Raw genomic sequence first — 13,102 nt, forward strand, 5'->3', positions numbered from 1 at the left:
AAGGAGTTTTTATTCTAAAAAAATAAGATAATAGACCATTGATTTTGTGAAATACATGGATATGTAAATAAAAACAATGTCAACTGTCAAGGACTGCACAGTAAGCAAATATTTCCAGGTTTTATACACTCAGAGGTCTAGAAGAAACATATTGGCCTCCATAAAAAGGAAAACCTTAGGAATCGAAATGTGTGTCACATGCATTGTCTCGAGTAGTAGATTTATTTTTAAGAAAAAACTCCCTCTTCCTTGGTCCCTAGAGATTTGGGTGCTAAGAAAAATCTGTTCTCTCATTCAGGTTGAGAGCAGCCCTCCCCAGCAAAAGCACTGTTGAGTTCTAATGATGCACAGAGAAACATCTAGCTTAGCAATAGAGGTTGCCAAATGCTATTCCCAGTGATGTATGAGAGACTGGAGGAAAGGGTCCGCACAGAAATTGATCAATTTTTGGAGAGCTAGTTAGCAGGTAGGTCATAGAACTTCCCAGTGGCATCATCAGTAAGCCCTTCACTGGACAATATATTGTATCTAAGAGATCCCTAGAATCTTCTGTGATGTCATCAGTGTTGTGGTGACACCAACTGCCTTTGGGATATTCCTTCAGTTCCCTTTGGGTTCACAAGCAGGCATGTTTCGCCAGCCGCTCAGGCTATTTCAGAAGGAAAGTGTTGATCAAGGAGAGACCACACCAAGGCTGAAGGAAGATGACCTCCTCTCATCTTCCTTGGAAGGATGGAAATCATTCTGGGGAAGGCTTGGTGAGTCCTGGGCAGAGTTGGGGAACATCCTCAAGGAGGTATGTTTGAGATGTGCCTTCTAAGACTAGGCCTTACAAGCAGGAGCCTTGGGATTTCTCAAAGGCAAACCAAGAGTCAGGAGTTCCTGATCTTTAATTTGAGAGAAAGCCAGAAAGTGGGAAGCCTTCAGTTTCTTTTCTGGAAGCTTTTTAATTGTGAGTGTCAATGCATGGCAGGAGGAGGCACAGTGAGATTAAAAATGTGACCATCCATGGTTGGGAGTTGAAGCATTTCTTCCTCTAGATTACTGTAGGTTACATAAGTCTCTGATGGTGAGAACAAGGAAGGATGCACCCCGAGAAATGAATTGAGTTCTCAGACACTTTGGGTGGAACACACATGATTAGAGCCTGATGGTGCTAAGCAGTATGAACTCCAGGATTAACTGAAACACATCTGATATAAGATAACAACGTCCCAGATGTTTATGTATCAGTCAGGTTATACTATTCAGGGTGAGGGGTCCTGTAATAGTGAATGTGGCACGTGTATGGCATTAGAGGTTGGGAAGAGGGACATAGCTTAAGAATCCACCTTTAAGAAAGCTTTTCTGCTCTTTAAGGGATTCACCCAGTCTCTACCATTTCCCCTTCCTCACCTCCTTTTCGGATTCAGAATGATCTTTTCTGCCCATGGGCCACCAAATATGCAAATTCACTTGGGTTTATCTATTTACAGGTTTTGGTAGGAAGGCATCATCCCAAAATGTCATCAGTAAGCAAGAGGAGTGTTTAAAGGAACTGGAGGAACTTAAATTTGAAATCCAGAAGTGTCAATTCGAGAGGGATGAATTTTATCAAATCCTGGACCTTTATATCTATGATAATTGGGACCACAGGTAGTCATTATGGCCAGTAACCTGTTCACTGTCTTGTGCTTTCTCTCTGCTAACCCAAGATTTCCTCTTAGCACAAGAGAGGTTTACCTCTCATCCTGGATTTTAAGGAGATTTGGAAGGCATTTGCTTGTGAGATAAGCTAGGTCCTGTGTGTTTAGGGTCAACCTCTTTTGTACTTGACCCTGAGCTCCTTGGATTAGCATTGGTTCTGTCAACAGCTAGAAGGACCTGGTCACACTTGCTGCCTCTAAGTGAGGGGATGAAATGCCTGCACGTCATCCCTCTTTTCCTCTAATTTTTTTCATTATACACTGATTCTATGGCACCTCCATGCATGTAGTTGGGATTCTGCTTGTGTTTGTATATTGATTGGTATGTAAGTATGTGAAAGTGTTTGTGGGTATTAAGCTCTCGGTCAGGGAGTCTGGGGAGTTTCATGGGATCTTAGGATATGTCTGATGGACAGTTTGCAGGTCATGATAGTGGGGATGCCCACATGGATCAACTGAGCACTTTGCATCTTCTGTTTACTTAGGTGGTAGATAGGACTCTCCTGAGGGAAGGAGGGGTTACAAATCCTCTTCCCTGTCAAAGTAGTTATGCCCTCTGGGAATTCATGGAACAGTAGGAAACAAGGTTTGAGAATCCCTGTTTTCAAAACAAAAGAAATATCATCACAACTATCTGTTAGACCCAAGCCACTGCAGTACAGTTGGTCTTGGGGGAACCATATCTCCACAGTCTTAGAAAATGTCCATATTTCAAAATAACTCTTTGCTGATTTGCGTAGAAATATTTCCTTGAAAGAATTGTTGGAGTCTCACTGTTGTGTTTTTGCTCTGGTCTTTGTGTTTGCCACATTCTTCCCTCCCCCCACATTTCTTAAATTTCAATTTTTTATTGGGTTTTTTTAATTTACAATTCACTTAATTCTGAAATCCTGAGTTCAGATGGTTATTTTTTTCTTGGGCCATGCCCCACAACAGGCTGGATGTCGAAATGCCAATACTTCAATCCGAACATGAGATGAGAATGATGGCTATGCAAATGATGACCAGTTCAATAAGTGAGGCCATGGACAGGTACAAGGAGCTCATACAAGTGAACAGTTCCTACCGGTGAGTCGCTGACAGAGATGAGAACCCAGCACTAGGCAGGGAATGCTCCTGTCCTGTATGACATTGAACCAAAGTCAGGGCACTGGTTCTGTAGTGTCTGACTTTTAACAAGAAGCCTGCCTCCTGGCAAGGGTCTTATGTTTGTAGCTCTTGGACTCAGTGGTCCTACATGTGAAGGGTATAGAAGACCCTCCAATTGTTATTTTCCCCATTAAGGATCCTCTAGATAGAAAGTTTTGTACTGTGATGGGAATATCAATCAACTCTGAATCTCTAGGACTCTGACAGAAGATTTAAAGATCTGTGATCGATGAGAAACACATGGAAAGATTGTATATCTATTGGGACTTCAATTACCCCTCAGAGGGGATTTTCCCACTACGTGAAGATGGTTTTAGCATATCATGGACATATAAGCACCCATATGGACCATTTCTTCTTCCTGGATTTATATAAACCGTCTTAGTGTCAGGATTTTCAGAAGTACTTTGATTCATGTTGAATGTGGATTCTGGATTTGACCTCCTCTAATTGGTGCTAACTTGTATAGTGTGGCTCTGTTCTGGGGATGTCTGGGGATGAGGTATTCCTTGAAGGGATGATTTGACTTGCAAGAGTGACAGGCAAATAGAAGCTGGCTGGGATTTACCATTTTTGTTTGTGGTTCAGCATCAGGTACTCCCAGCTTCTGCGTGAACAAACTCAATTGAAGAACAATATACAGATTTTGCTGAATGAGAAGAGAGAACTGCTGGTGGAGCAGACTGAACGGCCAGCATCCTGTGTGGAGGCAAAGAGGCTCTGTGAAGAGGCCGGAATGAACATCTGTGTCCCCAGTGCAAAGGAACAGCAGGTAGGATTAGGCCTACAGGTCAGGTTGTCCTCAGGTCTTTCCATGAACATAGACAAACCAATGTAACTGTCTATTGACTGATCCATGTCCTGACCTAGGTCTCATCCAAGTGTTCATTCATGTGATGGTTTACAAGGCTTTCTGTGGCGATAGCCCCTCTTCAGGAAACTGCATGTTTGGAAAGCGAATGCTCCTGCTCTTCGAGAATCTGCATTTTATTTAGGGAGATGGGTTGATCACATATCACAGCACTACATGCCATGTGTGTGGAGGGTGCTATGTGGGAGCCCCTCTTTAGACTAGAACAGGGCTTTGAGGGATGAAGCAAAAGCCTGGAGCTCATTTTCATTACAGGGATCTTGTGAGACTCCAGGAAGTAAGTAGTTTTCAAGGAGGAGAGGCTGGTGGAAATGGCAAAGAACCGGTTCTCATTTGTGGTGGCTTTTGTTCTTCCTCCCCTCATGTCCCTGTATATGAAGATGGTGACTTCATGCTTCATAGATCTTGGGTAACTACAGAGCCTGAGGAGCAGCATGTCAGTCCTGTCTTATTTGAGTGCTCCTGGAGAGTTCATATGTGGGCCTTACAATCTGAAGCTGGATAGAAGACCAAGGATGTGGAAAAGGTTTCTCAAAGGCTGAGGGTTGGCATGAGAGATTTGAGACTTCAAGAACAAAGTTATCCGTATATACCCCCAATTCTCACCAAGAAAGGTGCATTGCTGTGCTGATCTGCATCTTAGGGAGCATGCGGGAAGGCCAGTTCATGACATGCAGTTTTGTCCAGTCATTATCCAACTTCGTCCTTTAAGCCTAGGTCTCTCAACAAACTTGAAGCTTCCTTTTTTTGTGCTGTCCAGCAGTCTTTGCATCACTGGTCCAGTTCCAGGTGGAGCCCTGTCTCTTATTTGTCTCAACACATTCTTAAACCATTCAACTATTTTCAAAATAAGGATTAGATTTCTTCACTTTACCTGAACAGAGGTATCCCCCGGGAAGATTCTGGATTGTCTTATTGGCTTCACCATGATCTTGCATGGAATCCTAGAGTGCATCCCTCTGCTGACATTGCTTTGCTGACTATATCATGGGCATGGCATTCTTTAAGGATAGATTCCCTCTCAATATTGTACACAGTGCTGCATTTCAGAAAAGTCAGGGTATGTTATTTCTTTAGCCTCCTTCTGACTGACATTGAGGTTGTTTTAACATCACATGAACTCTAATGTGATGAAAAGTTCCTGGTAAATGACCATGAGTCCCTGTCTTGTCTGATGGTTCCAAGGTCTTTTATGAAGGAAACAGGGTAGTTTTAGTGAGGGGCCTATGATGAGTCAACATAGAGCTTGATGGATTCTTTTCCTAGAATCTCTCTCTTGGGAATTTGATGTTGTATTGTTTAGGCTATCTGTGCAGAACATGTAACTTACTTGTAAAACCAACAAGTATCTGCATAGAAAGGTTTCCTGAAGTGGAAATGAGTACAGGCCAGGGCAGCACAGCCTGCTTGAGTCTAAGAGACTTGTACACAGCATAGCTCCCACTAATTCCTCACTCAACAGGAAATGTGCTGCACAAGATCAAAGTTTTCATTTGTGCGTGCAAGTGAGTATCTGTCTATTTCTGTGTGTTTGTGTGTGTTTGTGTTTGCAGTAGTGAATGTGTTTCCCTCTATTTCCAAGTTTCATGAGAAAAGTACTCTAAGAGTTCACTTTACATCCATGAAACATGAAATACAGCTGCCCAGTCATTTGGCATCTCCATCCAGCTCTGTACAGCAAAAGGACACTTAAGGTATTAATTTATTCTGTTTTCAAAAATACCATAACAGAATTATCTCGTGAAGTCTGGGGGAGGAGTGGGAAATATGTTCAAGTGAGTCGTGTTTCACAGTGGTAACAAATGGTACAGGCCTGGAGCTTGCAGGTCCCTTTTAGTTATGGTGTAAAAGAAGGACAATCAAGTCCTGTAGAAATGCAGCCCCCCAAAAAGAGGACACAAAAACACCTGTAAAGTTAGATTTTCAAGTGATTAGGGGTAAAACTACTGGTCTGCATTGAAATCCTTTGGAGCACATCAAAGGAAAGGAGTACAGGGAGGTAAGGGGGGCTTCTCTCTAAAATCCATGAGTTTATGCGGCTTCTCTGTTCTTTGTGAATGGTGAAAGCCCACTGGAAGGGTGTGTCACTCACTGTGTCTTCTCCAAGGTTGCTTTCCACATGGCCTGCTACCATTTCTCTCCAGCTACCTTGGCACACTACAGCTTCCGCTGGGAGTTTGGCTTGGATTTTATTCATTGAGAATTTGAGTTGCTTGGAGTTGTATTGTCATCCAGCAAAAGCCCCATAGCTATGCTGTGGTGCAAGAACAGGGCAGTGTCAGGAGACCCTTTGGTGCACAGATAATCTAAAGCGCTCCCCTGTGTTATCTGTGTAGCATTCTGCAAGTGCTGTCAATCAACATCATTTTCTCTCCCTTAATTTCAGCCTCAATGGAGTTAGGAGAAATGATGAATTTCAGATGAGTCTGGGAGTGTAAGAACAGGTAGCCCTATGAGAAGCCATGTTCAGAAAGTGGAACAGAAGGTTTAGTTAACCCAGTGATTCCACAACAAGGAGTAGGTGTTGCCATTGCAACTAGGGCACATCAGTGTTGTAGTGGTTCCAGAGTAGCCCTGAAGGAGAATCTATCCAGACGTCCATCAGGCAAGAAGTAAAAGTGTACCATAGGGTGGAGCCCTTCCATAGATTCTGATTCAGTCTGAGAAAATCCATGCAAGCTTTTACGTACTTACTCAAAATATCTGTGGCACAATCACATTACGGGGAGAAAAATTGTTGATTTCGATCCTGGTTATGGAGATTTCCTATGATTCTAGCTTTGGGCATGAAGTCACTCAGGCTATGGTAAAGACAGCTCAGATTAGAAGAAGCTGCACACTTTGGGGAAAGTCTGAAACAGTGAACAAGAACAAGAGTCTAGTCTACCACCAACATATGATCCTTTGCTGAGCAACAAGACAGCTCTACACAGCCTTTGGGACTTGCTAAGCCAGATTGTTAATGGGGAAAGAACCCTGAGTCTATGTCGGTTTATGGGAGGACAGCACATCACTGACTGAGCTGTCTGTAGGCTCTGGCCACTATGTACATATCCCACTCAACATTTGTTTTTATGCCTCCAGCGTATACTGGGGAGTCTTTACATTAAGCATTAATGTTCAGGTAGGAACACAGGCTGGAAGAAGCCATTTGAATATCCTTTCCCTATATAAGTACCCGTTTTGGGTGAATGACCACCTACATGGATTTCAGCCTCAGGCAGCTAAAGAGCTACTCAGAGTATAGTTCTGGTACAGTTCATGTGAATTTTGCCCATGAAACAATATATATGATCCTCTGTATTTCTTGCTATGTTCTACTCCTTTCTTCCTGTGATCTCTCTGGAAAGATCTGAGGACATTTTCTCTTCTGTCCTCTCACAAATTGCCTTACACTAGCCATAGACTTACAGGGGTGCTGGTGTGTTTCTACATCACAATCACCTTTAATGTCCGTGTGTACGCTGGGAAGATTTGCATGGAGCACATTCTCAGTGATTACAGGATCCATGCAATTCCCATGGATTTGATGTGAGATGGCTTCTCTGTGCATTTGCAGGTACAGTGCTTAAAATGGAACCTAGGCAGGTTCCTACACTGCAAACATAATCAGAACTTTCACCTCAATTCTAGGCATCTTCTCCAGAAGGCATCCACATGGTATTGTAGGTTGCTCATCCCTCTCTTGAACTCAGATTCAGACATAGGTACAATGTTATTATTCAACATAATATATCTGGACCAGTGGAAAAATACGCTCATTTTTCTCTAAATTCCAATACAGTGTATAGTCCACAGTTCAAATTCTAGCAGTTTTAAAAGCTGAGATACAAATCCAAGAGCAGGTACTCTATGACACTTGGGGATGCAGGGACTGACCTCAGCTGACAGGTCATGCTGGATTGTCCAACTGAATAGAGCTGATGTAAGAGGGAGAGTTGAAAGACTGAACCCCCAGTGAACTAGACTGTGGGGGGGAGGGCAGCAATGGGGGGAGGGTTGGAAGGGGAACACCAATAAGGAAGGGGAGGGGGTAGGGGGATGTTTGCCCGGAAACCGGGAAAGGGAATTACACTCGAAATGTATACAAGAAATACTCAAGTTAATAAAAAAAAAAAAAGAGGGAGAGCTGAATTGACAACCACTCACTAAACCTTTATTCCTTTGCTCTGCTAGGTCTGAAATTCTCCAGGAGAAACTCGAACAAGACACAAACCAGGGCAAGATCTCCCTTGGAGAGAAGTGCTACAGGAGGAGAACTAAGTGTGCACAGCAAATACACCACTATTGCATCTCATCTGTAATGTCCATAGCAATTGTGGACTGCATTTTCCTCCTTTAGTTTAACTTCTTTGGATTGAATAGGCTGTACTTTCACCTCCCCACCCTCCAGCAAGTGTAAACTTTTGGAGGGACTCAGAGAAGTGCTGATGCACATCAATCAAGAGGTGCTGGTCATCCAGAAAGACTGTGCACGTGTAAATGTGTATTGTCCTGGTGGGTCATCCAGAAGAGTTTCATGGAGATCAGTTCACAACATTGGAAAGACTTTGAGATAAAGTCTGTAATATCATTTCTACTCAGTATTGGATGGCTTTGTCCTTAATACCCCCACTCCAACAAAACAGACCTACTTCCACTCCTCTTGGAAAGATTATTACCACCAGTAACTGCTGGTCTACTATGTCTCCAAGGAAAGACACAGGCTATAAATCTATTCTGCAAAAGGAACAGCAAAATATGCTTAGCGCAGCTCCTCTATTTAAGTGTGGCTGAGTTTTGATTATTTTGGTTATTTGGTTTTCCTCCTATTCATTTGAAGTTTTGTTATTTATGTGTTGTTGTTTTGTTCATTTGCTTTTCTATTTTGATAAGGATATAGACTGTATATATTGACAACCTGCATCTGGTTACTATCCAGTAAATTGGATGTATCCTGGTGAAAAAAAGAGTAATCTCAAACTCTTCACTCTTAAGAACCTTCTTTATTGATCATTAGTGTCAACATCTGAAGTCCCACAGCTATCAGGGAGGGATGGATCTCTGCATTCTCATGGGGACTGGGCATCAAAATCACTTCCCAGTCAGACTGAGATTCAAAGGCAATTATACAGTCACTGTTCACTGTGTTCCAAACTCTGTGAATTTCAACTTCATATTGCATATATTACCCACTGTGTATGCTTACTGTCAAATATATAGTTACCTCTAAATTATACTCTGTGGATGAGAGTGTTGAACAAATTAATGGGATAAATATTAATTTCTCTGTAATATCTCCCAGGACATATAAACGTGGCATAAGGGAGTTTAAACCAATCAGGAAGCCTGCACCCAAATCCCGTGGTGGAGAGTGCTGAACACCCAGGAATGCAGATACTCCTGATGCCACAGGACAGAAAGCCACTTCTGCCCAACTTTGCCCACATCTCTTGCCCAATATTAATCTGCATGATGCCTCTGGAAACAGGAATATAGGAGCAGTCAGTGGCAGGAACCTGCTTGGTTCAGCCTGGGTCCAAAACCAACCCAGGCCCTGAGCATATTTGAAGAAAACCAGAGGCATACAATTCTGTTTCCTGATTGTGGCTTTTTTTTATTTGAAGTTCTAAACACCATTTTGTTGTTGTTGAATTTTAATTGGATATTTTTCATTTTGAATTCAAATGTTATTCCTTCCTTGTTTTCCAGAAATAAGTCTGAATACCATCGCCCTCCCCCTCTTCTATAAAGGTGTTCCCTTCACCATCCATCCAATTTCCCAGCCTAGGCAGGACCAAGGGCTGTTCATTCCATTTGTGCCCAAGAGGACCATCCTCTGATACACATGCAGATGGAGCCATGGCACAGTCCCTGTATAGTGATTGGGTAGTGGTTTAGTCTCTGGGAACTTTGCTTGGCAGTCATGGTTGTTCTTATGGGGTTGTTAGTCCCTTCAGCTCTTCCAATCTTTCTGTAATTCCTCCAACTGAGGTCCAGTTCTCAGTTCAATGGTTTGCTGCTAGCATTCTCCACTGTATTTGACATGCTCTGGCTGTGCCTCTCAGGAGACATCTATATCCAGTTCCTGTCAGCCTGCACCTCTTAGCTTCATCCACCTTATCTAGTTTGAAGGCTGTATGTGTATAGGTCACTCGTGGGGTAGACTCTGAATGGCCATTCCTCCAGGCTCTGTTGTAAACTTTGTCTCCCTATCCTTTCAATAGGGATTCTTCTTCTCTTTTAAAGGAAGAAGTGAAGCATCTACATTTTGGTCATCCTTCCTGAATTTGATTTGGTCTGTGAATCTTGGGGAATTCCAGCATTTGGGCTAATATCCACTTATCAATGAGTGCATACCATGTGTGTGTTTCTGTGATTGAGTTAACTCACTCAGGATGATATGTTTTAGTTCATTCTATTTGCCTATGAAATTCATGAAGTCATTGTTTTTGATATCGCTGTAGTACTCCATTGTGTAGATGTACCACACTTTCTGTTTCCATTCCTCTGTTGAAGGGCATCTGGGATCTTTTCATTTTCTGACTATTATAAATATGGCCGCTATGAACATGGTGGAGCATGTGCCCTCTTGTATGTTGGAGTATCTTGTGGGAATATGTGCAAGAGAGGTATAGCTGGGTCGTCAGCTAGTGCAATGTCTAATTTTCTGAGGAACCTCCAGACTGATATCCAGAATGGTTGTACCAGTCTGCAATCTCACCAACAATGGAGGAGTGTTCCTCTTTCTCATATCCATGCAAGCATCTTCTGTTGCCTGAGTATTTGATCTTAGGCATTCAGACTGGTGTGAGGTGGAATCTCAGGGTTGTTTTGATTTGCATTTCCCTTATAACTAATGATGTTGAACATTTCTTTTGGTGCATCTCAGCCACTCCATATTCCTCAGCTGTGAATTCTTTGTTTAGCTCTGAACTGCAATTTTTATTAGGGTTATTAGTCTCCCTACAGTCCAACTTCATGAGTTCTTTGTATATTTTGGATATTAGCCCTCTATCAGTTGTAGGATTAGTAAAGGTCTTTTCCCAATCTGTTTGTTGCTGTTTAGTCTTAACCACAGTGTCCTTTGCCTTACAGAAGCTTTGTACCTTTATGAGGTCCCATCTGTCTACTCTTGATCGTAGAGCATAAGCCATTCATGTTTTGTTCAGGAAATTTTTTCCAGTGTCCTTGTGTTCAAGATTCTTCCCCACTTTTGCTTCTCTTCGTTTGAGTGTATCTGGTTTGATGTAGAGGTCCTTGATCCACCTGGACTTAAGCTTTGTCCAGGGCAATAAGCAGGGGATGATTTGGACTCTTCCATATGCTGACCTCCAGTGGAACTGGCACCATTTGCTGAAAAAGTATATTTTTTCCACTGGATGGTTTTGTCTCTTTTGTCAAAAATCAAGTGATCATAGATAGGTGTGTGGGTTCATTTCTGTGTCTGCAATTGTATTCCACTGGTATATCTTCCTGTCTCTGTACCAATACCATACAGTTTTTATCACCAATGCTCTGTAATACTGCTTGAGTTCAGGGATGGTGATTCCCAGGGAAGTCCTTTATTGTTGGGGATAGTTTTAGCGATCCTGTGTTCTTTTGTTATTCCAAGTGAATTTGCAAATTGTTCTGTCTAACCCTATGAAGAATTGGATTGGAATTTTGATGGGGATTGCATTGAATCTGTAGGTCACTTTGGGTAAAATGGCCATTTTTACTATCTTCATCCTGACAAGCCATGAGCATGGAAGATCTTTCCATTTTCTGAGATCTTCTTCAATTTCTTTCTTCAGATCATGAAGTTCTTATCACACAGATCTTTCACTTGTTTGATAAAAGTCACACTGTGGTATTTTTATATTATTTGGGACTGTTATGAAAGGTGTCATTTCCCTAATTTCTTTCTCAGCTTCTTTATCTTTTGTGTAGAGGAAGGCTACTGATATGTTTGAGTTAATATTATACCCAGGCACTTGCTGAAGTTGTTTATCAGGCTTAGGAGTTCTCTGGTGTAACTTTTGGGGTGAATCAAGTGTACCCTTCTGTCATCCGCAATAGTGATATTTTGACATCTTCCTTTCCAATCTGTATCCCTTTGACCTCCTCTTGTTGTCTGCTTGCTCTGGCTAATGCTGGGGACAACATACAATGACAGGGACTGCAGGCAGTAGGCCGGGATGGAGACATCTCAGAAGCCTGCAGCAGCTCCTTGTAAAGTAGGGTGGCTTCTTGGAACCCTGAGAAGCAGGAGACACATCTCTCCATGAACCCACCATCTGAAATAAGAGGCTGCTTGCAGCAGTCCGGGATGGAGACATCTCAGTAGCCCACAGTAGCTCTTTTTAAAAACTGGTTGTTTCCATTTCTCCAAACCTTATCCCTGGACAAGGGCGGTATAGATTTCATTTGTGTGTGACTGCTTATCAGGTGGCCTTGGTGTGCACAATTATTCTATTATGTCTGACTTTCCTACGTCTTTCTACTTCTGCTCTGGTGAATTCTGTGAAACTAGATGTTCCTTGAGGTTATGATTCTTAGACAATTGGAAATTGATGCATAGGGGCACAGCACAGCATATCCCTAGCGGCCCAGGTGCATATTGTGTATTCTCATCTTGGAAAATATGTAATAACTGCACAATTGAAGTTCCAGATTAAGGTTTGACTTGCAAAGACAGCTTGAAGAAAATAAGAGAAAATGAATTAGAGCCAACAATCGGGCGCTAGGAAAGGAAAAGGTTATTGAAGTTAGGAAATAAGTCTTATATAATATTACAGACTAGTTAAGGAAATATAGAATATATAAAATTATATACTAGTAAACTAAGTCAAACTACTGGAACTCTTATGAGAGTCATTGTGTGCAAGGAACAGAAAGCTAGTGGAATTACTGTGCTAAGGGTTACCTTGATTCTTTCTGGCCACTGCCTGGCAGTTTTGCCCATGTCATTTATCATTAGAGAGTCTCAGGAAAATGCAATTAGCTGACCTCGGAGCTTTGGACTCTGAAGTATAAAAGTAAAGAATTAAAGTTTAAATAATGATAAGTTTACAATTATTATTATATTGGCCACAGGCCTGGGTATAGGGGAAGCCTGAAACTTTGGGGAACAATTGCAATTCTTAGATCTTGGTGGGATGTAGTCATTCTTTGCATCTGATTTGGCAATGATTAAAAAATGTCATTTTTCTACCCGCTTTTGCATCATGAATAAAGGACTGGGGCAAGAGAAAGGCTACAGAACATGTGAAGAGTAAATGAGAGAGAGCATGAGGGAGTGAATGAGAGAGTAAATGACAGAGCAAATGTAAGAACAAATGTGAGAGCGAATGAGAGAGCATGAGAAGAGCATGTGAAGAGTGAGTGGAGTGAGAATGTGAAGAGTGAATGAGGGAGCTAATGAGAGAGCGATTCT

General features: G+C 42.1%; 1 protein-coding gene across 1 annotated transcript; it reads left to right on the forward strand.

Moving 5' to 3' along the window:
* Nucleotides 1-568: 568 nt before the first annotated feature.
* Nucleotides 569-8,921, forward strand: LOC148003586 (uncharacterized). Its single transcript, XM_087568885.1, has 5 exons — nt 569-758; nt 1,476-1,635; nt 2,622-2,753; nt 3,423-3,606; nt 7,882-8,921. Exons 1-5 carry the CDS (start codon nt 629-631, stop codon nt 7,885-7,887), a joined length of 612 nt encoding a protein of 203 aa, XP_087425011.1. The 5' UTR covers nt 569-628; the 3' UTR covers nt 7,888-8,921.
* The last annotated feature ends 4,181 nt before the right edge of the window (nt 8,922-13,102 follow it).

The sequence above is a fragment of the Rattus norvegicus genome, chromosome 9 (genome assembly GCF_021556685.1).
Source record: "Rattus norvegicus strain SHRSP/BbbUtx chromosome 9, alternate assembly SHRSP_T2T, whole genome shotgun sequence".
Taxonomy (NCBI): Eukaryota; Metazoa; Chordata; class Mammalia; order Rodentia; family Muridae; genus Rattus; species Rattus norvegicus.

Excerpts from the sequence above, each read along its gene's own strand:
- LOC148003586 (XM_087568885.1), top strand. The coding sequence starts at position 629 with ATGTTTCGCCAGCCGCTCAGGCTATTTCAGAAGGAAAGTGTTGATCAA. Across the intron at positions 759-1,475 it reads ATCATTCTGGGGAAGGCTTG|GTTTTGGTAGGAAGGCATCA; the intron begins GTGAGTCCTGGG and ends ATCTATTTACAG. Across the intron at positions 2,754-3,422 it reads CAAGTGAACAGTTCCTACCG|CATCAGGTACTCCCAGCTTC; the intron begins GTGAGTCGCTGA and ends TTTGTGGTTCAG.